Source organism: Sorex araneus, chromosome 1, assembly GCF_027595985.1.
Source record: "Sorex araneus isolate mSorAra2 chromosome 1, mSorAra2.pri, whole genome shotgun sequence".
Lineage (NCBI taxonomy): Eukaryota > Metazoa > Chordata > Mammalia > Eulipotyphla > Soricidae > Sorex > Sorex araneus.
In genome coordinates, this window is record NC_073302.1 from 382,732,919 (window position 1) to 382,757,464 (window position 24,546).

The 24,546-nt window shown below is 37.1% G+C and overlaps 1 protein-coding gene across 4 annotated transcripts in view; it reads left to right on the forward strand.

Moving 5' to 3' along the window:
* Positions 1–24,546, forward strand: part of COL28A1 (collagen type XXVIII alpha 1 chain) — a 589,571-nt gene that overhangs the window by 429,579 nt on the left and 135,446 nt on the right. For all 4 annotated transcript variants that reach the window (XM_055137085.1, XM_055137093.1, XM_055137081.1 and 1 more), the window contains exons 9-11: positions 1,743–1,787; positions 6,217–6,261; positions 7,269–7,322. In XM_055137085.1, the coding sequence (XP_054993060.1) occupies positions 1,743–1,787; positions 6,217–6,261; positions 7,269–7,322 (144 nt within the window). The remainder of the gene's footprint in view (positions 1–1,742; positions 1,788–6,216; positions 6,262–7,268; positions 7,323–24,546) is intronic.

A 24,546-nucleotide genomic window follows, 5' to 3' on the forward strand; every position in this document is an offset into this window, starting at 1 on the left:
ATCATTAATGTAGAACATTTGACACATAAGTCACATACACAGTTGGTAGTTACAAATTGTGATTTCCCTTTCTAGGATAGCATTATTCAAAGTGTAGTTTGCAGGATGACTGCTATATTGTGAGAAGATTCTGGTGCTTATATATCTAGCACATCATAAAATGTGTTGTTTAGCTCAGTTGTCATTTATTCTTCATAGCAATAGTTCCTCAAGGAAAGAAGCAGAGCATTGCTCTATATTCTTGTCCAAATTATATTCATTTACATTTGTTATATTTATTATTATATTCTATTTATTACTTATTATATTATATTTATTTTGAGTCATTTTAGTTTGTTGTATATAAATGTAAATATATTGAATTTATATTTATTATATTTAGTGTTGTAACAATGTGGCATGGGGTTAAATAGATAATAAAGCAGCAGATATTAGAAGGTGGGCAGTGAACTACTGTTATGTGTATGAGTGTATTAAACATTTCCATTTGGTTTTCCTTATTTTAAAAAGAATAGCTACTTTTAGGCTTTATGCACACATAAATAAGTCATACATATATAATTACAAATACATAAAACAACTTTGAAAAGTCTATTTTTTATAGTTTTTCTAATTGACAATCTACTTAGAAATCTTACAGGTCTGATCTAATGAATTAGCATTCAGAGGTCTTATTCTCATTTTATCTGAGCAAATCACTTAACCATTTTGAATCGATTTTAGTCTGTAAACTTGGGTTTACAGTGTCTACCTCAGGGGTCAGAAAGATAATGCAGAGATTAAGATGCTTGCCTGAGTTCATGGTCAACCCCAGATTGATCCCTGGCTCCCCAAGCATAGCTAAGAGTTATCCCTGGGTACAGAACTAGGAGTAAGCTCTGAGCACTGTGAAGTGTGGCCCCCAAATAAAAACTAAAAATAATATCTATTTCATATAGCTCAAGCAAATTGAGCTAATATCTGTAAATATAGTTGATAAGCTAATAGCACAACTGACATATGAGATATTACTTTATTAATATTCTAGGGAAGATAGAACATAGAAATGTGATGAAGATACATACTATAATTACAACCCTGGCCACTATTCCACTTGAGGCCTTGATAATCCATCATGGCTCCCTTAACCATCTAATTATGGCAACATTCTAGAACCTTTCTCCCAAAATTTCATAAACAAATAAGACTAAGTGATTAAGGTTGATAGTCCAGTAAGAATATATAATTATTGAAGTAGCAGAGACTCATTCTGGTTTCAGATCTTGATTTTTCTACTTTTTAGATGCATGATTCAGGGAAGTTATCTTGTTGAAATTAAAATTTCACTTTTATAAAATAAGAACTGGTTTTATAATTTAATTCTTAGGCTATAATATTGAGTGAATTAAATGCTATATGCATGGGGTATGTTATAGATGGTAGGTGCTCAGTAAAGTTTGGGTTCTTTCCACTTAAATACACCATCTCTTGAAAATGTTAATATTAGGTGATATTACTTATTCAATTTTTTTCAAGTACAATTTACAGTTAAAATTATTTCAAACTTTAATGCCTGTATGGTTACAGAATTAAGGGTAAAATTTCCCTTAAATTAAGGATGCTTATTTTTAAACATAAAGAATAAATGAAGGATAAATATTACCCATCTGAGTGTTCATGTCAGAAATTCTGGTTATCTAATAAAAAACTACTAATATGATATATCTACAAATGTCCTCTGATTTTTTAAATTTATTTTTCAGGGTGGACGTGGTGAATGTGGCAAACCAGGAATTAAAGGTGACAAAGTAAGGAACATAGTTTTAAAATGCTAACAGCTGTGATCCTTTTGGGGCTGAGTTTTCTTTAAAGGAAATTCCTGGGACGCATTAGATTGATCTCACTACTAAAATTGAAGAGCCACTTACTCAATTTTCACATCTGTCAACCATAAGACAAAAACCAAAGTCATACCTAACTTTAGTTAATAGAACCCCAAATACCTTTCTTATGGACCATTAAGACTTTGTTTTGTGACTCCATAACCTTTGAGGCCATGCCTACTCAATGTTATGGTGAAAAGAATAATTCAACCAGCAAAGTCAATTCAAACTCCAATGGGGTCAAAGTAGAGTTGCTTTCCAGATGTAAATTCCCAGAATAGGCACTTTTCAAAGTAGTGTAAGAATACAATAAAATAAAAGTTACAACAATGAAATTGTTATAAACAATTAGGCAGAACTAAATATATATTAGCTTGAAAATCCAGAATACTTAGTTATCAGGGAGATGAAAATCAAAAAACAATGAGATATCATCTCACACCACAGAGACTGGCACACATTCAAAAGAACAAAAGCAACCAGTGCTGGCTTGGATGTGGGGAAAAGGGATACTCTTTCACTGTTGGTCGGAATGCTGACTGGTCCAGTCTTTCTGGCAAGCAATATGGACAGTTCTTCAAAAACTAAAAATTGAGCTTCCATATGACTCTTGATCCCACAATATCACTTCTGGGAATATATGCCGAAGATGCAGAAAAAAAACACAGTAGAAATGACATCTGTACTATATGTTCATTGCAGCACTGTTCACAATAGCCAAATTCTGGAAACAGCCCAGTGCCCTAGTATAGATGGTTAAAGAGACTTTGGTACATCTACACAATGGAATACTATGCAGCTGTTAGGAGAGATGAAGTCATAAAATTTGCTTATAAATGGATAGACATGAAGAGTATCATGCTAAGTGAAATGAGTCAGAAAGAGAGGGACAGACATAAAAGGATTCCACTCATTTGTGGAGTATAGAATAACATCACATGAGGCTGACACCCAAGGACAGTAGATACAAGTGTCAGGAAGATTGCTCCATAGCTGGAAGCCTGCCTCATGAGCGGAGAGGAGAAGGCAGCTGTAATAGAGAAGGGATCACTAAGAATATGATAGCTGGAGGAATCGATAGGGATGGGAGATTTGTGCTGAAAGTAGATAATGAACCAAACATGATAACCTCTCAGTATCTGTATTCCAAACCTATGTCAAATTGACCTTAGCTAGGTCAGTATTTAACTAGGTTAAATATCCCATTACTTTCTGTGTTGAAAAAGAAAAAAACTGTGTTGCCATGTATAAATATTACATGTAATTAATAGTAAGATGTATCTCAAAAATAGAGATGTAGGGGCTGGAGTGATAGTACAATGGGTAGGGCATTTGTCTTGCACGTGGCTGACCCGGGTTCGAATCCCAGCATCCCGTATGGTCCCCTGAGCATCACCAGGAGTGATTCCTGAGTACAGAGCCAGGAGAAACCCCCTGTGCATCGCTGGGTGTTATCCAAAAAAAAGAAAAAAAATAGAGATGTAAAATTCTAAACAAAATGCTTCTCTAGTTTTAATAAAATATAATATCCTTAACGTGAGTAATTCATCGAATAAAACTAAAATAATAAATAAAACTATAAAGAACATGAAAAGGGAGCCAGAGTGATAGTATGGCATGTTGGGTATTTGCCTTGGATATTACTGACCTGGGTTTGATATCTGGCATCCCATATGGTACCCTGAGCCCAACAGTAGTGATCCCTGAGTGCAGAACCCTGAGCGTTATCTGGTGTGGTCCTCCAAAATAAAAAGAATATGAAGAGATACAAAGGGAGAAATGTAATCAGCTTTTAAATGAGAAAATACATGAACATGTTAGTAGTCAGATAATGAAACTGAAACAATAAGATACTTCATCAAATGAGAAAATATTAAATAACATGTTATTCAGTATTATATATTCTCCAAGATCCATTCTCTCTAATCAGGTAGTGAAATTTCAGAAATCTGACCAAATTTTATGAGAGAAAGTTTTATGTTTTTTTTTCCTTTAAAACATTTTTTTACTTATTTACTTTATGTTTAGATGTAATAAGTTACTAGTTTTTTTCATACCATGATCACCCCCAAAGTGCCAATTTTCCTCTACCACAGTCCATTGGAACCCTTTTACCCTTTCAACTCACTCTTTCCCTTTTGTAAAAAAAATAAAGTGAGAGGGGCTGGAGTGATAGCACAGCGGGTAGGGCGTTTGCCTTGCACGCGGCCAACCCGGGTTCGAATCCCAGCGTCCCATATGGTCCCCTGAGCACTGCCAGGGGTGATTCCAGAGTGCAGAGCCAGGAGTAACCCCTGTGCATCGCCAGGTGTGACCCAAAAAGCAAAAAAAAAAAAACTAAAAAAAATAAAGTGAGAGCTTTAAGTGTACTTGATTTCTGCTTATGTCACCTCTTATCAGGAAATTACTCTTAGTAATAATTAGAATTTTTGTCCTCTAAGAAGTTGGTTAAAGAATTTTTATTATTATACCAAATAATAATCATCAAGAATAATTTGATATCAGAATTAGGAAAGTGAGCAAGTAATTTAGACTAGATTCATAATCTTGAATTTTTTTATGCAAATTGAAACTTTTTTAAAATTTGAAATTCTTAATATGCCATCTTACTAAGATATTCACATTAACTGATATTTTTTGTACAATGAAAGACTGAATAAGTAGGAAACAAAATTCTATATACACTTTGATCAAATTATTACTATTATTTTTAAAAAATTTTATTTTATTGAATCACCATGTGGAAATTACAATGCTTTCAGGCTTAAGTCTCAGTTATACAAGCTGAAACAACCATCTCTTCACCAGTGCCCATATTCCACCACCAAAAAAATAAATAAATAAAATCCAGTACCCCTCCCATCCTACCCTCCTTTCCCCCGTAACTGATAAATTTCACTTTACTTTCTCTTTACTTTCGTTACATTCAATATTTCAACAAAAACCTCACTATTATTGTTAGGAGTTCCCCACTAGAGTCAGACCTGTTGTGAAGAGATATGAGGTCGCGTGGCCCCTACTAGATTTCTGTACTTTAGCAACTAAGTCAAGGGAGATTTCTTCCAGATATTGGATCATTGCAAGCTTGTAACTCTCATCTATGGTTGCCATAATATGGTGGTCGCCACGGCCTTCACCCCCGGCAAGGAAAAGGCGAGAGAGAGAAATACCTTTCCCCTCTTGGCAGTCATGGGGCCGAGGCTTAGTCCTCAGTCTGGAGACATTCTGCAAGGAGTTGCCCATACCAAAAGTAGTTTAGCTGGCCTCTGGAGTCATGCTCGTGCAGCTGCAGAGAGGCCGCACGCGTGCGGCCCCCGGGATCACATCTCGGCGGTGTGTGGGCTGATCAAATTGTTTAAAGAAAATTATTTTGGAATAAAATCAAATGAATATATGTTGCAAATATTAATAGTAGTTGCTTTTGTGTGATTTAATGTTTGTTAAAAAACTTTTTTTCTAGAATTGTCTAATTCTGCTATAACAGGTATTTGGGTAAAAAGAACAAAGTAAATCTAGAAAGAAAGAGGCTGATAATATTGTACTCTCATAAAAAGTAAACCTTAACAAATTTCCCTTTTATAAAATACGTGAAAAATTTATGAAGAATAATGTTGAACAGAAGTAGTATTTTACCAAATTTCGTGTCTTGAAGGTGAGCAAAAGAGTAAGGGAGGCATCATGAAAACTTAATTGTTAATTTAACTGCCATTGCATCTCGGAAGGAAACAATATTCTACCAGGTTTACTAATTTGGGGGGTTGAGGAGGGACCACTCCCAGCTATTCTCAGGATTTACTCCTGACTCTGAGCTTAAGAATCACTCCAGGAGTGGCTTCGTGGACCATATGGGGTGCCAAGGATCCAACCCAGGTGAGTCCATACAAGGCAAGTGTCTTCATCTCCGTAGTTATCTTTCCGGCCACTAGGTTTAATATTTTTAAAGGAACCTTAGGAAATTAATCCTTTTCTGGTCCAGAGAGATAGTATGACCACTAGCATTTTATAGTGACCCCTGACCCTGCAGGAGTAAACTCTGAAGGCAGAGCCAGGAGTAAACCCTTAACACAGCTGGGTTGGATCCCAAACAAAAAACAACAAAAAGAAACACTTTTTTTTTCTCTAATCAAAATATAAATATATAAGCAAGGATATCTAATATGTGTTAGGGTTTGTTTAGTAGAGGTAATTTTGATGTCGGTTTGCTTGTTGTTCGGATCATTTATAAATGGTGAATTAGCTGACTATGACATTTGAATGATGTAAGAATTGAGAACACATTCCATTTTCTATTAAAATAATTTTTTTTTTAAAATAGGATTATCAGAGTAATTTAACTGTTTCTTTTATTTCACAGGGATCCCCAGGGCCATATGGATTAAAAGGACCCAGAGGACTTCAGGTAATAAGGGTAGAACCTGAGCCTAAATCCTATTGGGAGCTTTTAAAAGTCCTTTGCCCATTTGCAACATCTATGAACTCAGTCAGGATATCTGGAGATTGAAGCCAGGTATCAATATTTTTAAAGATTCCTACAGGATTTGAAAATTTAGAAAACACTTCCTCAAAGTCTACATAACTAGTTCAGGCATCTTAAACACAGACACCAGGATGAGAATCTACTTAATGAGTAGCTGAGAGCTAAAAATTAAAGTTTGTAGGAAAACAGATATAGTTAAAGCAGTTAAAATCTATACAACTTTTATATTGCTATTGGCACAAAGTTGAAAGATTTTTGTATCTTATCCTATTCATAGAATTTGCACAGTTCCATCTTTTGCTATAGACAGTGCTCAATAATATGAAATATTTTAAGTCATTTAAGTTAGATATATTCCACAGATTTCAGCAAATAATTTGGATCATTTTCTTCTACTCTAAGGCTTTTCTAGTAATGGAATAGAGGAAAGTATCTGTAAACAGTTAACATTAGTATTTGAATAACTCAACTGAAAACTATACTTTCACCCAAGATTTATTAGACAACATCTAGTTACCCATAAACACCTTTGTTTTGGCTAGAATTGTGTCAGGGCAAGAGAGTTAGTCTGGTTATCATGGGGCCATTAGAAGCTCCAATTTTTAGACATATTTGTCTGAGTTTTTTTAAAGGTCTTTCATAGGCAAAAACATTCAATAAAAGGGTCCTTGTTAGGAATGTTTGAAAACAAAGGTCTAATAAGAAAATATCTCATTAACAAGTACTTATTCTCAGCTTTTAGACTATTTTAGAAACTTATTAATAAAGAATTTAAAAATTAATTCCATTTCTTAACTGTATGACATTCCAACTTAATTCTGATCTAGTTTCACTCCTAACTTCAGGAGTCGAGAAGGACTTACTGTATTAATTTCATTCCTGTTGACCTGTGTTCACACAGCTAATTGTTGGTTTTTATCTTGGAGCAGGGCATTAGTGGACCTCCAGGGGACCCAGGGCCGAAGGGATTTCAAGGCAGTAAGGTAATCACACTCTTTGGTTAAAGGGGCGGAGATTTTTCCCTGAGTGAACTATAGTAAAGTGTATTTTTAATGAGGCAAAAATCAATATACTCTTTGAGAACATATATTTAAAAATACAAAATATGCAGATATACCCAGGTGAAAATGTACACAGAATATCGGTGATCATTTTGTTATTTATTACTATATTATCCAACTGGACATTATTAAATATAACCCATAATCAAGAATTTTTGTATTGTTTTTTTTCTTACTTCTTTCCTATAGTCATTTCATGGCTCACTAGAAATTGGTATAATGATGTGACACAGCTGAATCTCTTTCTCATGTATCATGCTTAAAAGCCAAATAGAACCAAAGGACAGTACAAGAGGAATCTTTAATATGTCCTCTCTTAGGTCTCCATCTTTCAATGAATGGCATTAATTGCTGAAAACAAGCTTAATAGCTCCTACTAAACTCTTTTCAGTGATCGGTAAATTTCATGGATATGGTAAATATCCAATAAATGGTGTTGAGTTTGTGTCTGAAAAATGTGTGGAATTTGCAGCGCAGATAACATCAGAAAGGGCTGTGCCCAGTGGGCCAGATATAAGCCAATCTTTTAAGGTTGCTATTAAATATAAGTTGTGGGGAGCAGTTGAGCTAGGAGAATGTTCTTTCTCCTGGGAGAGGAAAGGGAATGACAAGTAGAGTATTTTTAATGAGATAATGACAGTGTGTGATTTCCCAGGCCACTTTTAATTGGCAAATTAAAATAGAATGGGCTTCTCTGCAGGAGTGTGCTTGAACTTCATCTGGGTAAACTGTCTTTTCCAGTCCTTGCCTATGATTAATTCTCTCTGGGGGAAAGAAATGGTCCCTTTGAATACTGAGTAGAAGTTCCATGAAATTGCTTTGACTGTAGGTAAAATCCTACAGCAAGAAAAAAATATTTTGACAGTCTACACTTCTAGGATTTTAGAAAAGAACTTAAGGTACCTAAAATGATAATTTTCTATTCTTAATTTGTTGAACAGTCTCTATAGCATTTTCTAAAAAGGCCGAGCCAGATAATATTTCCACCAATAGTGATAGTGGGTGGAGGGTATTTGTCACTTTGATGATGAGGTTGAAGTACCTTTGTATGTCAAAACCATAAATGTTAATACTATTGGAACCATGATAAGTAAAAATAAATTTTAAAAATACATTGAGAATTTTAAAAATGGGATAATTCAGAAAAAAAAGAGATTTTTTTTGCATGTTTGGCATGTTTGTGAAAGGGAGTTTCAAATTAGAGTTCATGTCTACACAACTCTGACGAGTTGAACTGAGTAGAACTGAGATTCAAATCCAGCCAATTTGTTCTTTGTTTTTGGTGGTGGGTGGGGGCCTCCCACACCTGTCAGTGTTTAGGACTTATTCTGATTGTGTACCCAGGAATCACTCCTGGTTGTGTTCAGAGGACCATACTTGGTTGGACCCAGCAAAAGAACCAGTGTTGGCTGCAAGCAGTCCAAGTGCTTTACCCACTGTTTTATCCCTTTGGCCCTGTAACCAGTTTTCTCTTAACCACAATGTTTTTACTCCTTCATGAAAATTGCTAAGTTTTGTAGATAGAGGGAGATAAATACATTTTCTTGTGGTAATCTCTAAATTGCATCTGTCTTCCCTTCTGACTGGAAAGAACCTATAAAGAGGCATATTTTCCCTTGATTATAATGTTCATCTGAAGATTAAAAAAAATAGGAATTGATTGGGAATTAGAAACAAGTAATTCAAAGGATGAGTTTTAAAATACTGTCTTTTTACACCTTAAAATAGATATTTTATAATGTTTGCAAAATTTCTCTGAGAGTTTCTAGATGGGGCCTGCTCTATTTTTGACTTTATGAACTATTCCTCATGAACTACAGTTTTACTCTATTTTTCTAGTACTTGGATTTTCATCATGAAAGGGTTTGCAGAAAGAGTGCCAAAGAAGAAAAGGAAAAAAATTAGCTAGCATGCATTAATCAAGGAAAAACAATTCTGTCCCTGTATCACAAGTAATTTCTACCATTAATATCTTCCATATGTAAAGTAACTGCTATTCAGCCCTGAAGGCCCTGTTGCCTTAGAAACAAAACAGAGATGTGGCTCAGAATGAAACTTTGGCTCTGAAACCTTTTCAGCCACTCCCATTTGTGAGAGTTGTGCAGTGGCATTCATAAGCAGAGCATGTGTCATTCTCTGTAATCAAGTAGAATCATAATCCCAGAAGTGCCCAAGAAGCTATATCCCCTCGACTAAACTTAAAATAACTCAGAAGAGAGCCCTATACTTTTTCTGAGTAATCAAGGAGCACTCGGGAGCCCTAAGCTGACTTCCATGGGAATTCAGGTAGCAATCACCTCTGACCATGGAATGCCCCATGGTTTCTTAGTTTTCTTAGAAACTAGAAAGGATGGCTCAAGACTGGCCGGCTTTCAAATCACAGAGAACAAATTCCAATAATTAGTTTTGAACAAATAAACAGAGTGTGTGTGTCAAGACTTCATTAGGCAAAACTTTCCATTCTATTAGGTTTTTCCAAGGTTATTTATGAAGGATACTTTCTTTTCAAATCTCATGCAAGTCTGTTCTTTCCTAAACCCACTTTGTACTTCTGGGGGAAGGGACTGTTTACTTCGGATGGAACAAGAAACGGCCTTGATACTTTGAAGTGTTCTAGCCCTGGAACTGCAGAGCTAGGGCCCAATAGCTATAAAATAACCCTGTTGGGATCAGAAAGATAGTCCAGTGGATCTCTGAAGCACGTGGGATGGCTGGTTTGACCATCTGCACCATTTGGTTCTCAGACTACCTCTGGAAAGGACTCCCAAGCACAAAACCAAGAGTAGCCTCTGAGTAAAAAAAAAAAGAGTAGCCTCTGAGTACCACTGGGTGTCAGCTCAAACAGACAAAAAGAAATTCTTTTTTTAAAAAAAAAATATTTATTTTTAATTAGTGAATCACCATGAGGGTACAGTTACAGATTTATACATTTTTGTGCTCATGTTTCCCCCATACAAAGTTTGAGAACCCATCCCTTCACCAGTGCCCATTCTCCACCACTGGTACACCCAACATCCCTCCTACCCTCCCCATTCCCGTCTCCCCCCACCCCACACTTCCACTGTGGCAGGGCATTTCCTTTTGTTCTCTCTCTCTCATTAGGTGTTGTGGTTCACAATAGAGGTATTGAGTGGCCACTGTGTTCAGTCTCTAGACCACATTCAGCCCGCATCACCTTTCCCCCGCATGGCCTCCGACCGCATTATACTTGGTGATCCCTTATCTAAGTTGCCCTCTCCCCAGAATGTGAGGCCAGCTTCCAAGCCATGGAGTCAACCTCCTGGTACTTATTTCTACTATTCTTCTATTCTTGGGTGTTAGTCTCCTACTCTGTTATTCTATATTCCACAGGTCTTTCTCTTTATGACTCATTTCACTTAGCATGATACTTTCCATGCCGATCCACTTATACGGAAATTTCATGACCTCCTTTTTTCTAACAGCTGCATAGTATTCCATTGTATAGATGTACCAAAGTTTCTTCAACCAGTCATCTGTTCTAGGGCAATCGGGTTTTTTCCAGATTCTGGCTATTGTAAACAGTGCTGCAATGAACATATAAGTGCAGATGTCATTTCGACTATACTTTTTAGCTTCTCTGGGATATATTCCCAGCAGTGGTATTGCTGGGTCAAATGGGAGCTCAATATCTAATTTTTTGAGAATCGTCCATATTGTTTTCCAAAAGGGCTGAACCAGTCGGCATTCCCACCAGCAGTGTAGAAGGGTCCCTTTCTCCCCACATCCTCTCAAACAGCGTTTGCTTTTGTTCCAAAAAGAAATTCTTGATGTATTTCTTTAAGGCAAAGAAAGCATCACATAACAATTATCAAAGAATTTTAAAATACTACATTATAGTGTATATACATTAATTTTCTTAATGGATAAATTGCTTCCTTTCTAAACTCATTCATTGTCCTACTTAAGACGTTTTCTTTTTTCTACACCCTCTACTGATTATCCAAAGTGTTTTATTTTTGTTCTAAATTCAAATGTAAAAAAAAGTAAAACTGTGAAAAATATAGTAAAAAAAAACTAAACTTTTTAAAAAATGAGAACTGACCTTGCTTTACATTTTATTTAGCTTCTAAGATATTTAAAGACACCCAACAGAGAAATTGTATCTATCAGCCTGGTCCAGTTTAATAAACATGTGTCACTGTCACTGTATCACTGTCATCCCATTGTTCCTCAATTTACTTGAGCGGGCACCAGTAACATCTCTATTACATTCAGCTCTGAGATTGCAGCAGCCTCTCATAACTCCTTACTCGTCTTTCTCAACCATTGGAGGCTCTTTCAGGATCAGGGGAATGAGATCTATCGTTACTGATTTTGGAATATTGAATACACCACGGGTAGCTTGCCAGGCTCTGCTGTGCGTGCAGGATACTCTCGGTAGCTTGCTGGGCTCTCCAAGAGATATGTATATACCTTCCAAGAGATATGTATATACTGTATTTGGGATATGAACATGCCATGGGGGCTTGCAAGACTCTCCCCTGCGGGCAATAGACTCTTGGTAGCTTGTTAGTTTCTCGAAGAGAAACAAGGCTATTGGATATCTTCCAGAATCTTGGTCTTACAGTCTCTGGGTGTTGGCTGTTGGTGGGATTTCATGGTGCCGGGGGCCATTTTTGGTTATGGCTGCCAAGCTACTGGAAAATAGGGGGTCTGGGTGGAGAAGGTCCAGTCCCAATCCAAGCAGGCTTGGAGATCTCAGCCCTGGTCCCGCACACCTGGCTTCCTCTGCCAGTTTTTTCATGCGTGAGGCTCATCTGAACGTGTGCAGAGTGGCCTTGAGCATGGCAGTGCCTGGGTTCCGGAGGTCTTCAACTGTCAAGGCTCTGCTTGGGGCAGGGAGGGAAAGGCCCCAATGAGGGGCCCTGGTGAAGACAGCCAGGCACGGAGGGCAAGAGATCTGTGTCACTCTCTTCCGGGAGCTTGGTCTTATAGTCTCTGGATGTTGGCCGTTGGTGGGATTACCCAGCGCCGGGGGAAGTTTTTGGGTGTGGCTGCCAAGCTACTGGAAAAATATGTATAGGTTGGGTAAATAATATCCAAATAAATAAACATCCATTCATCTATCCCTTTATCAAAAAATGAGCAGCCAGAGTGGTAGTACAGTGGGTAGGCTGCTTGCCTTCCATGAGACTGACCGGGTTTGATTTTTGGCACCCCATATGGTCCTCAGATCCCTACCAGGAGTGATTCTCTGAAAGCAGGATTGGGAGTGAGCATTTCTAGGTCTGGTCCAAAAACTTAAAATAAAGGAAGAATAAACCTAATATTAATGAATAAACTGAAACTATGACTCAGGAAGAATAATTGTGGGCAAATGAACATGTAGATCACAACAAAGTTGTAGATAACTACACCACCATTCTTGGACAACCTACTTTTCTTTACCAAAATGTGTCAAGTTTCTATCCTGTTATATAAAGTTCCCCAGTACAGAGGTATTCAAGTAACTTCTCTTTTACTTATGAGAGAGTAAGTGAATGAGAACTACATATGCTTGTCCTGAGATTAAACATTCCTATGGAACATCTATTTTCTTCAAAATACTCAATAAAAGTGATCAGTTTTGAAAAGAAGCTTGACTTTTTGACATAGCTACAAAGGATTGAATATACTGATTTTTATGGTAGTTAGCAAATATGTTAATTAAATTTCCTTTTAGCTTCCATTTATTTTACCTTTCTACATTTCTAACATTCTTTTGAATATGAACCACCAGCAGGTGAAATGACAGATATTTAGAATTTCATCAAGGTTTTAAAAAATTAAGACAGAAGTTTTAATGCCAACAGGTGTTAGGAGTACTATTCTCAAATCTGAGAGAAAGAAAAATCTATATATTCACACAAATGTAAATGAGCCACAAGCATTTATTAAATCAATAAATGAATGAAAGTTTTTAAATGTAAAAGTATCAAACATACTGAAGATGGGTATATAGGAGCTTATGGACTAATTTAATTATTCAAACTCCTGGTTATTAGAAATATTTGAGGAACCAATATTAACAAAAGGACTGGAGTGATAGCACAGCAGGTAGGATGTTTGCCTTGCATGTGGCCGGCCTGGGTTTGATTCCTCCTTCCGTCTTGGAGAGCCCAGGGAGTTACTGAGTACTATTCTCAAATATGAGAGAAAGAAAAATCTGTATATTCACACAAATGTAAATGAGCCACAAGCATTTATTAAATCAATAAATGAATGAAAGTTTTTAAATGTAAAAGTATCAAACATACTGAAGATGGGTATATAGGAGCTTATGGACTAATTTAATTATTCAAACTCCTAGTTATTAGAAATATTTGAGGAACCAATATTAATAGAAGGACTGAAGCGATAGCACAGCAGGTAGGATGTTTGCCTTGCATACGGCCGGCCTGGGTTTGATTCCTCCTTCCTTCTTGGAGAGCCTGGGGAGCTACCTAGAGTATCCTGCCTGCACGGCAGAGCCTGGCAAGCTACCTGTGGCATATTTGGTATGCCAAAAACAGTAACAAGTCTCACAATGGAGAAGTTACTGGTGCCCGCTCGAGCAAATCAATAAGCAATGGGATGACAGTGATACAGAGATAAAGTGTGTAGAAATAACAAATTGTGGAGGAAATCAGAGAAAAGGTATAATTTGGGCCACATCTGGTGGTGCTCAGAGGTCATTCCTAGTGGGTTTCAGAAGACCATATGTGGTGTCAGGGATTGAACCTGGGTCGGCTATGTGCACGGCAAGCTTTACTGTCTCTCCAGTCCCCTGACAATGTCATATTGACGCAACTCTTTAAAATATTCTTGTGCATTAAGTAATCCAATATGGTATTTTTATTTCCCCATTCTTCTCAGAGTGGAATGTGGCTTGAAACTTTATTTTTTTTACAGTTTGTTATATGCAACTTCTTTTGAGTCTCATGTTTTCTATCATGTCAATTTTATTAGAACCAAAAAAAATTCTTGAAGGCTAAATAATATTAAAAATACATTCCAGTTATTATCCAAATATCAAGTTATGTTACTTCATTTGCTATGAAGTACTTATTGGTACCAGAATTTAACAACTGGAAAAAAAAACCCAAAGACTTTTGCCTTTATTTCAAAAGGTCAAAAAGCAAACATAACATTTAGACTCTGTTTCACAGCTGCCATTACAGAGGCAGCATCACCCTGAGCAGGAAGAGGACGACCTGGCCATTCTCCTTCCCTAGAACTTCCTTAGACAGGTTTTGCGTCTGTCACATCATCCATGCTTTCTGGTTATAGGCATGATTTGATGGAATATTTTCAGGTTTTGGAATGCTATAATTTTTTCCGCATATAAACTGATGGCTATTTCTTCTTCCCTTTGTGCCAATTTGGATTAAGGAAGGTTTTACAGGAACATTCTACTTTTGGCTAGCAGAGGAAACCTACTTGATTTGACTCAAATTTATTTAGCTTAGTGTTGGTAAGTCAACTCACTAACCAGAACTAACATTTCAGCTGTGGTTTGGAAGTATTTCAACACAATAAATGTGAACAGCAATGGTAAAATTTAAGCTTTTAAGATTGCTGTATATTCTTATTCCAATTACTATACTCTAAAACTGACTGGTCAGGAAGACAGATCCAAGGGCTATGTGCCTGCTTTTGCATGTGGGAGGCCTAGTCTGATCTTGGGTACCATGTAGTTCCCCAAGCAGTGCCTAGAGTGACTGCCAAACTCTAGGCCAGGAGTAGACCCTGAGAAAGTCTGGGATGTGGCCCAAACAACTCTATCAATTTCCTTGCGTGATAAAACTTTTAGCCACTATAAAGCCACAGCTTGTAATACGATATAATTCATTATAAATTGGTGGAGGGAAAAATCTAGGGAAGTATTAATAGACTTCAACAATTTCTATCACAGCATCATTAGACAAACTGAAGGCCTTTTTAAGTTCACAACTGTTTAAATATATTGTCTATATTTTTAGCTTCCTATTAAGTACTTAAGGTCAGAGTACTCAAACATGCAAGCTTTTCCAATTGTACAAAAACAATAATGTGCCTTCTAGTTCTTCTGGAAGGTTAATAATTTTGAATAAGTTTGTGATTACCGAGTGCATAGTAATGTAAAGGTAAGACATCCTTTACCATTCTAATTATAAACATCTGCTTAATGAAGAATCACTGTCAAATTGCCAAACTCTGTGAATGCCTTTCCTTCAGGGATGTCAGTCTAAATGCTATTTCTGACCTGGGCCTAATTAAAGAGAAAGAATCATTAGTGATCTACTGACTGTTGCTGGAAAAGGGTTTTGACCTACATGCACATCAGCCCTCCAGTACTCTAAATGAGCTTACTAATTCACTTGACATGAGACAACTGATAGTGACAGGTTGAAGTGTCTGCCAGAGCATGTGGGATATGAGCCAATGGCATCAAGACAGATGATTTTTGTTTTCAAATCTCCGACACATATAGTTCTCAGCAGATGGAGTATACCATGTCTGAGCATGAATGTGTGTGTGGGGGGGGCGGTGTGTGTGTGTGTGTGTGTGTGCGCGCACACACACACACACACATGCACGAGTCTCTGCTTGCAGAGACTGCCAAGGTAAAAACTCCAATGGATCAAGGATTTCAACATGCTGCCAATATTTCCCCCAAAGGTGCTGAGTCTAACCCATATGTACATGCAAATTAGGCACTAATGTGGAGCAGAATCAGTTACTGCAATGTCTACAGAGGGATATCAGACATTTTAAAAATAATTATATCAATGACATTATGACATTAATTAATGTAAGTCAGTTATAATCAAAACAATGTAACACAAAGAATTAATTTTATTTCAAGGGCAAGGTTTTGAAACAATTCTGGTAGAATATATATAATTACTATTTTAATCATCTGTAACTGTACAATTCAGTGTGAATTAAATATATTCAGTGTTGTGCAACTGTCACCACTATATCCAAAACATCTCCATTATTCCAATATAAACTTTATACCCTTTAAATAATTATCAATATTCATTTACCCCGTCCTCGGGCTTTAAGTGCTACAGAAAACTAAAATGTGCATATATCTTTTCAAATTAATGTATCTGTGTTTGGGTGGTTTATGCCAAGGAGTACAATTGCTAATCATAAAGTCTATTCTTATTCTTTGGAGAATTCTCCATATTGTTTTCCATAGGGGATATACCAGACAATATTGTCACCAATGGTGAATGAAGGCTCCTTTTTCTACCACATCCCCAACAAAATTATTTATTTTTCAGTCTTTCTTATATATACCATTTTCACTAACATGAGATTATATCTTATTTTCCTCTTGGTTTATATTTCCCTAATGATAAGTGACAATGAATATTTGCACCTAATTAAAAAGATACTTTACTAAATGGGGGGAATTGATATATAAAGCAGTCACAAAATTAAACAACAATTAAACCAATAGGTCCACAAAAATGAGGTGAGGAGATAAACTAATGTTCCCATGCAGATGAAACATAGACAGTAAACATATGAGACAGGCATTATTATTGGAAGCTCTCCTTACTGGCAACTGACTGGTCCATTTTTTTAAAAGAGAAAATGGCACACGTGTCCTTTGCTTAGTAATATATGATGAAGTACAGTTTTTCTATTAAACTGAATCATATTGACCTCCATTTTTATAGGTCAAATATAAATTAATTTGCTTTATTAGAAATCAAGAGAATTAGTTGAGTTACTAAAATCTTTTATAAAGTTCCTAAAATTTTCTGTAGCATAGCACAGCGGGTAGGGCATTTGCCTTGCACACGGCCGACCTGGGGTGGATTCCTCCATCCTTCTTGGAGAGTCTGGCAAGCTACTGAGAGTATCCTGCTCACACGACAGAGCCTGGCAAGCTACCTGTGGCATATTTTATATGCCAAAAACAGTAACAACAAGTCTCACAATGTAGATATTACTGGTGCCCACTCAAGCAAATCGATGAACAACAGGACAACAGTGCAGTGCAGTGCTACTAAAATTTTCAGTACATTCTTCACCGATTCTTTGCTATTATGGGATTTTCTTTTCTGGGATGCATTATTATTTGAGTATGTGGATAGTGATTTACTTCTATAGTCAAGTGTATGATATTCAAAACAGATTGTATTTGTCAAATATAATAATTGTCAAACTGGTTAATAACTATTTTGTATGATCATCACATGATATTATCACAGTATTGACAATTACAATTTATATTACCACTGAAGCACAGACAAAAGGTAGACTTTTTTGTTTGTTTATATTTTGGGCCACACCTTGCAGTGCTCAGGGCTTGCTTACTCCTGACTCTGTGCTCAGGGATCACTTCTGGCAGAACTCCAGGGACCATATGGGGTGCTGGAGATTGAACCTGAAATAGCTGTGTGCCAATAAAGGCCACATCTACCACCAAAGTACACACACACACACACACACACACACACACACACACACACACACATATATATGGACTGGAGCGATAGCACAGCAGGTAGGGCATTTGCCTTGCATGTGGCCGACCTGGGTTCGATTGGTCCATCTCTCTTGGAGAGCCTGACAAGCTACCGAGAGTATCCCGCCTGCATGGCAGGCCCTGGAAAGCTACCAGGAGTATATCAAATACCCATGGAGTACTTGATATGTCAAAAACAGTAGGAAATCTCACAATGGAGACGTTACTGGTGCCCGCTGGAGCAAACTGATGAACAACAGGATGACAATGATACAGTCCATATATGTGTATATATATACACATATATGGACTGTATCATATATATATGTATATAATATGTATGGACTAGAGCCATAGAACAGTGGGTAGGGCATTTGCCTTGCATGAGGCTGACCCGGGTTCTACTCCTCCGTATCCCTCCAACTCAGTACATAAACTTTTAATCTCTTTCTTCCCTGTTTCTCTCTCCAACACTTTGGTAATTTCAGTTCAGTTATCGTCTAAAGGGTTTGTTTTTATTGGAAACTATATATTCCTTTCTTTTATATCTTCTACACCATGTAACAGTGACAGATCATCCTGTATTTGTACTTCTTGAAACTTGTTTCATCTTGTCATATTGGTCATCTGAGTCTACTTTGTTCAAGCTCTTCTACCCATATTCTGATGGGGTAATTGTTATTTTTAGTTGTTGAGTTTTGTAAATTGTTTGTATAGCTTATGTATTATCCCTTTATTTGATATAAGTTATGTATATTTTCTAATTAAGATATATATTTAAAATAATAGTTTCTTTCACTGTGCGAATATTTTTCATTTGGTGTAGTTCCGTTTATTTTTGCTTTTGCTTCCATTGTCATTGGAGTTGGATCTCCTAAGCTATCACTAAAATCATTATTATGTAGTCCACTGTCTGTTTTCTTCTTACTTTAGAAATTCTTTGTGTTCATATGATTAATCTTCAATAATTGTTATACTGTAACTATCTGGCTTTTGTGGTATTTGTTTTATACAATGATAAATTAAGTCTGCAATCTAATGATTTTTGAAATGCTTTAAGAACTGAGTACTCCCAAGAGGCTGTTGTTATACATGTGGTTAGAACACTAACTCTAAAACTAGATTGGAGTTCAAACCCAGTTCTACATGTATTAGCTCTGATTTGGGCAAGTTACTGTTTTTTCGCTTGCCTTACTTTTAGTAATAATGCATACTTATTAGAGTTGTTTTGAGATTAACATATGTAATACACTTAGAAAACACCTTCATTAGGGAATGAAGATATTTATTTAGAGCCAGTGCTAGGAAAAAGGATAGTTGAGTTTCTCTAGTGGGAATTTCCCTCCAGTATAACCTTAGATTGTCTATCTGGATTTCATTAATATTTCCATTAAGACAATTATGTGTGTCTTAATAAGTTTGTAGGGGACCAAGGATATAATTAAGTTCTAGAGCACTTGCTAGCATATTTAAGATCCTAGATTTAATTCCTAGAATGGAAACAAAATGTTTGTAGAAAAACTGTGACAGGTACTCGATATTGCCATGAAATATATAATATCTTTTGGTGAAAAATCAAAGTAAATGAAAGGAAACTCAAGAGAAGAACTTAAAACACCCAGTTTCTCCATGCTAGATCAACTTTACTGTTTAATTTACTTCCAGCAACTAGTACACTGAACATATCTCCTAGTTTGGTGCTTAGTAAATTTTTGATGCATGGATGATCAAGTGAATGATGTTAATTGGCTAAACACAAAGAATGCAGAGCAGAAAAAAATCACTCTATGTTCTTGCCCAGAGGAGACATATTAATCATATTGAAATGCAATGCAAACTGCAGTTAAAGAGATTATTCAGAAAAAGAAAAAACAGTTCTATGAGTGCTTCTAGAATTGAAATTTGGTCTGACCAGAAAAGTCCTCCCTGAAGCCTAGTTGCTGAAAATAAGACCTGAAAGATGAATAAAGTCTAAGAGAACAAGGGCATCTCAAGTAGAGAAATTAGCACAAATAAATATCCTGAGATAGGAAGAGGAATGGCAGGTACAAGAAATTAAACAAATGTCAATTTTCCCAAGGTGATGAGTTGAGAAGCAATGAATAACAAACAGAGTAGGAAAAGTCATAAGACTACACCATATAAGGACTCACAATTCTTGTAAGATTTGTCTTTTTCTTTAGAACAAAACTAAAAACATTTATTTATTTATTTATTTTTTAAAATTTATTTTTTTTAATTAGTGAATCACCGTGAAGGTACAGTTACAGATGTATACACTTTTGTGCTTATGCTTCCTTCATACAAAGTTCGAGAACCCATCCCTTCACCAGTGCCCATTCTCCACCACCAGTAAACCCAGCATCCCTCCCACCCTCCCCAATCCCATCTCCCCCCACCCCACCCTGCCACTGTGGCAGGGCATTCCCTTCTGTTCTCTCTCTCTCTAATTAGCTGTTGTGTTTTGCAATAAAGGTGTTGAGTGGCCACTGTGCTCAGTCTCTAACCCTCATTCAGCCCGCAATTCCCTTCCCCCACATGGCCTTCGACTGCATTAAAGTTGGTGATCCCTTCTCTGAGTTGCCCTTTCCCCAGAATGTGAGGCCAGCCTCCAAGCCATGGAGTCAAGCTCCTGGTACTTATTTCTACAATTCTTGGATGTTAGTCTCCCACTCTGTTATTCTATATACTATAGATGTGTGCAATCTTTCTATATCTGTCTCTCTCTTTCTGACTCATTTCACTCAGCATGAAACTTTTCATGCCGGTCCACTTAAATACAAAATTCATGACTTCCTTTTTTCTAACAGCTGCATAGTATTCCATTGTATAGATGTACCAAAGTTTCCTCAACCAGTCATCCGTTCTAGGGCATTCGGGTTTTTTCCAGATTCTGGCTATTGTAAACAGTGCTGCGATGAACATACATGTGCAGATGTCGTTTTGATTATACTTTTTTGCCTCTCTGGGATATATTCCCAGCAGTGGTATTGCTGGGTCAAATGGGAGCTCAATATCTAATTTTTTGAGAATCGTCCATATTGTTTTCCAGAAGGGCTGAACCAGTCGGCATTCCCACCAGCAGTGTAGAAGGGTCCCTTTCTCCCCACATCCTCTCCAACAGCGCTTGCTTTTGTTCTTTTGGATGTGTGCTAGTCTCTGTGGTGTGAGGTGGTATCTCGTGGTTGTTTTGATCTGCATCTCTCTGATGATTAGTGATGTAGAGCACTTTTTCATGTGCCTTTTGGCCATTCGTATTTCTTCCTTGGGAAAGTTTCTGTTCATTTCTTCGCCACAATTTTTGATGGGGTTGGATATTTTCTTCTTGTAGAGTTCAACCAGTGCTTTATATACCATTGATATTAACCCCTTATCTGATGAGTATTGTGTAAATATCCTTTCCCATTCTGTGGATAGTCTTTGTATTCTGCTCACTGTATTTTTTGCGGTGCAGAAGCTTTTTATTTTAATGTAGTCCCATTTGTTGATCTCTGTTTTTACTAGATTGCTTAGTTCCGTGTCACCTTTGAAGATACCTTTATCTTCAATATCGTGGAGGGATTTGCCGACCTTGTCTTCAATGTACCTTATGGTTTGTGGTCTAATGTTGAGGTCTTTAATCCATTTTGATCTGACTTTTGTGCATGGTGTCAGGTCAAGATCTAAGCCCATTTTTTTGCATGTGGTTGTCCAGTTGTGCCAGCACCATTTGTTAAAGAGACTTTCCTTGCTCCACTTCACATCTCTTGCTCCCTTATCAAAGATCAGATCATCATACATTTGGGGTTTTGTGTAGGGATATTCCACCCTGTTCCATTGGTCTACGGCTCTGCCTTTGTTCCAGTACCATGCTGTTTTAATTGTTACTGCTTTGTAGTAAAGTTTGAGGTTGGGGAGGGTGATGCCTCCCATCATCTTTTTCCCAAGAATTGTTTTAGCTATCCTTGGACGTTTGTTGTTCCATATGAATTTTAAGATTGCTTCATCCATTTATTTGAAGAATGTCATGGGTATCCTTATAGGGATCGCGTTGAATCTATATAATGCTTTGGGGAGTATTGCCATTTTGACAACATTGGTTCTCCCTATCCACGAGCAGGGTATATGTTTCCATTTCCTCATGTCTTCTTTGATTTCATGGAGTAGCGTTTTGTATTTTTCTTTGTAGAGGTCTTTTACTTCCTTGGTTAAGCTGATTCTAAGGTACTTGATTTTCTGGGGCACGATTGTAATGGGATTGCTTTTTTCATGACCCTTTCTTCTGCCTCATTGTTTGCATATATGAAGGCCATGGATTTTTGGGTATTGATTTTGTAGCCTGCAACTTTACTGTATAAATCTATTGTTTCTAAGAGTTTCTTAGTAGAGGCTTTAGGCTTCTCTAGATATAGTATCATATCGTCTGCAAATAGTGAGAATTTGATTTCTTCCTTTCCTATCTGGATGCCCTTAATCTCTTTTTCTTGTCTAGTAGCTATCGCAAGTACTTCCAGTACTATATTGAAGAGGAGTGGTGAGAGGGGGCATCCTTGTCTCGTGCCTGATCTGAGAGGAAAGGCCTTTAGTTTTTCCCCGTTGAGGATAATGCTTGCTGTAGGCTTGTGATAGATGGCTTCGACTATCTTGAGGAAAGTTCCTCCAAACCCCATTTTGGCGAGGGTTTTCATCATGAAAGGATGTTGGATCTTGTCAAATGCTTTCTCTGCATCTATTGATATGATCATATGGTTTTTATCTTTACTTTTGTTGATATGGTGGATTATGTTGATTGATTTCTGAATGTTAAACCATCCTTGAATCCCCTGGATGAATCCCACTTGGTCGTGATGTATGATCTTTTTGATGAGTTGTTGGATCCTATTTGCTAGTATTTTGTTGAGGATCTTCGCATCGGTGTTCATCAGGGCTATTGGTCTGTAATTTTCTTTCTTAGTGGTGTCTTTGTTTGCTTTTGGTATTAGGGAGATGTGCGCTTCATAGAAACTGTTTGGGAGAGTTCCTGTTTTTTCAATTTCCTGGAAAAGTTTGAGGAAAACAGGCAACAGGTCTTCTTTAAATGTTTGGAAGAATTCGCCAGTGAAACCATCTGGGCCTGGGCTTTTGTTTTTGGGGAGGTTTTTGATTACAGTTTCAATTTCCTTAACATTGATGGGTCTATTCAGGTATTCCAAGACTTCTTTGTTCAGTCTTGGGAGATTGTAGGAATCAAGGAATCCATCCATTTCTTTTAGGTTCTCTTGTTTTGTGGCATATAGACTTTCAAAGTAGTCTCTAATGATCTTTTGAATCTCACTGGTTTCTGTTATGATGTCCCCCTTTTCATTTCTGATTCGCTTTATTAGGCTTCTCTCTCTTTCTTTCTTTGTGAGTCTTGCTAGCGGTTTATCAATTTTATTTATTTTCTCGAAGAACCAGCTCTTTGTTTCATTGATCTTTCGGATTGTCTTTTTGGTTTCCATGTCATTAATTTCTGCTCTAATTTTTATTATTTCTTTCCTTCGATCTGGTTTGGGTTCCTTTTTCTGCTCCTTTTCTAAGGTCTTGAGTCGTGAAGTCAAGCTGTCTATGTGGGCCCTTTCTTCCTTCCTGAGGAATGCTTGTAGAGCTATAAATTTTCCCCTTATCACGGCTTTAGCTGGGTCCCATAGGTTTTGGCAGCTCGTGTCTTCATTCTCATTTGTTTCTAAGTATTTTTTTATTTCTTCCTTGATTTCCTTCCTGATCCACTCATTGTTCAACATTGAATTGTTTAATTTCCAAGTGTTTGATTTGATTCTCCGTGTCGGTGAGTGGTTAGCTTCTATCTTCAGCGCATCGTGGTCTGAGAAGATGGTTGATACAATTTCTATTTTTCCGATTCTATTGAGGTATGTTCTGGGGCCCAGTACATGGTCTATTTTAGAAAATGTTCCGTGTGCACTGGAAAAGAATGCGTATTCTTTCTTTTTGGGGTGTAAGGCCCTGTATGTGTCTGTTAGGCCTCTCTCTTCAATTTCTTCTTTCAGAGTCAGTGTTTCCTTGTTGAGTTTTGTTCTTGTCAATCTATCTAGAGGCGATAAGGCCATATTGAAGTCTCCGACTACTATTGTGCTGTTAGTGATGTCCTCTTTGAAGTCTGTTAGGAGTTGTTTAAAATATTTAGCTGGTCACTCATTAGGTGCATATATGTTTAAGAGTGTGATTTCTTCCTGTTGTACATATCCCTTGATAAACAGAAAATGACCTTCGCTATCCCTTTTAATCTTTTTCAACCTGAAATCTATGTTGTCGGTATTAGGATGTTCACTCCAGCTTTTTTAAGGGGATTGTTTGCTTGCAGGATTGTTTTCTATCCTTTGACTTTGAGTCTATGTTTACTGTTTGTTCAGGTGAGTTTCTTGCAGGCAACAGAATGTTGGGTTTAATTTCCGGATCCATTTTGCCACTCTGTGTCTCTTGATAGGTGCATTTAGGCCGCTGACATTGAGAGAGATTATTGTGATGGGGTTTTGTGTCATCTTTCTGTGGGATTTGTTGTTCTTATTGGGCTCCTACTTGTCTCACAGTAGCCCCTTTAGACCTTCTTTCAAGTTTGGTTTTGAGTCTATGAAGTTCCTGAGCTGTTGTTTGTAAGAGAAGTAGTTTATGTTTCCTTCGAGTTTGAGTGAGAGTTTAGCTGGATAAAGTATTCTAGGTGAGGCATTCATTTCATTGAGT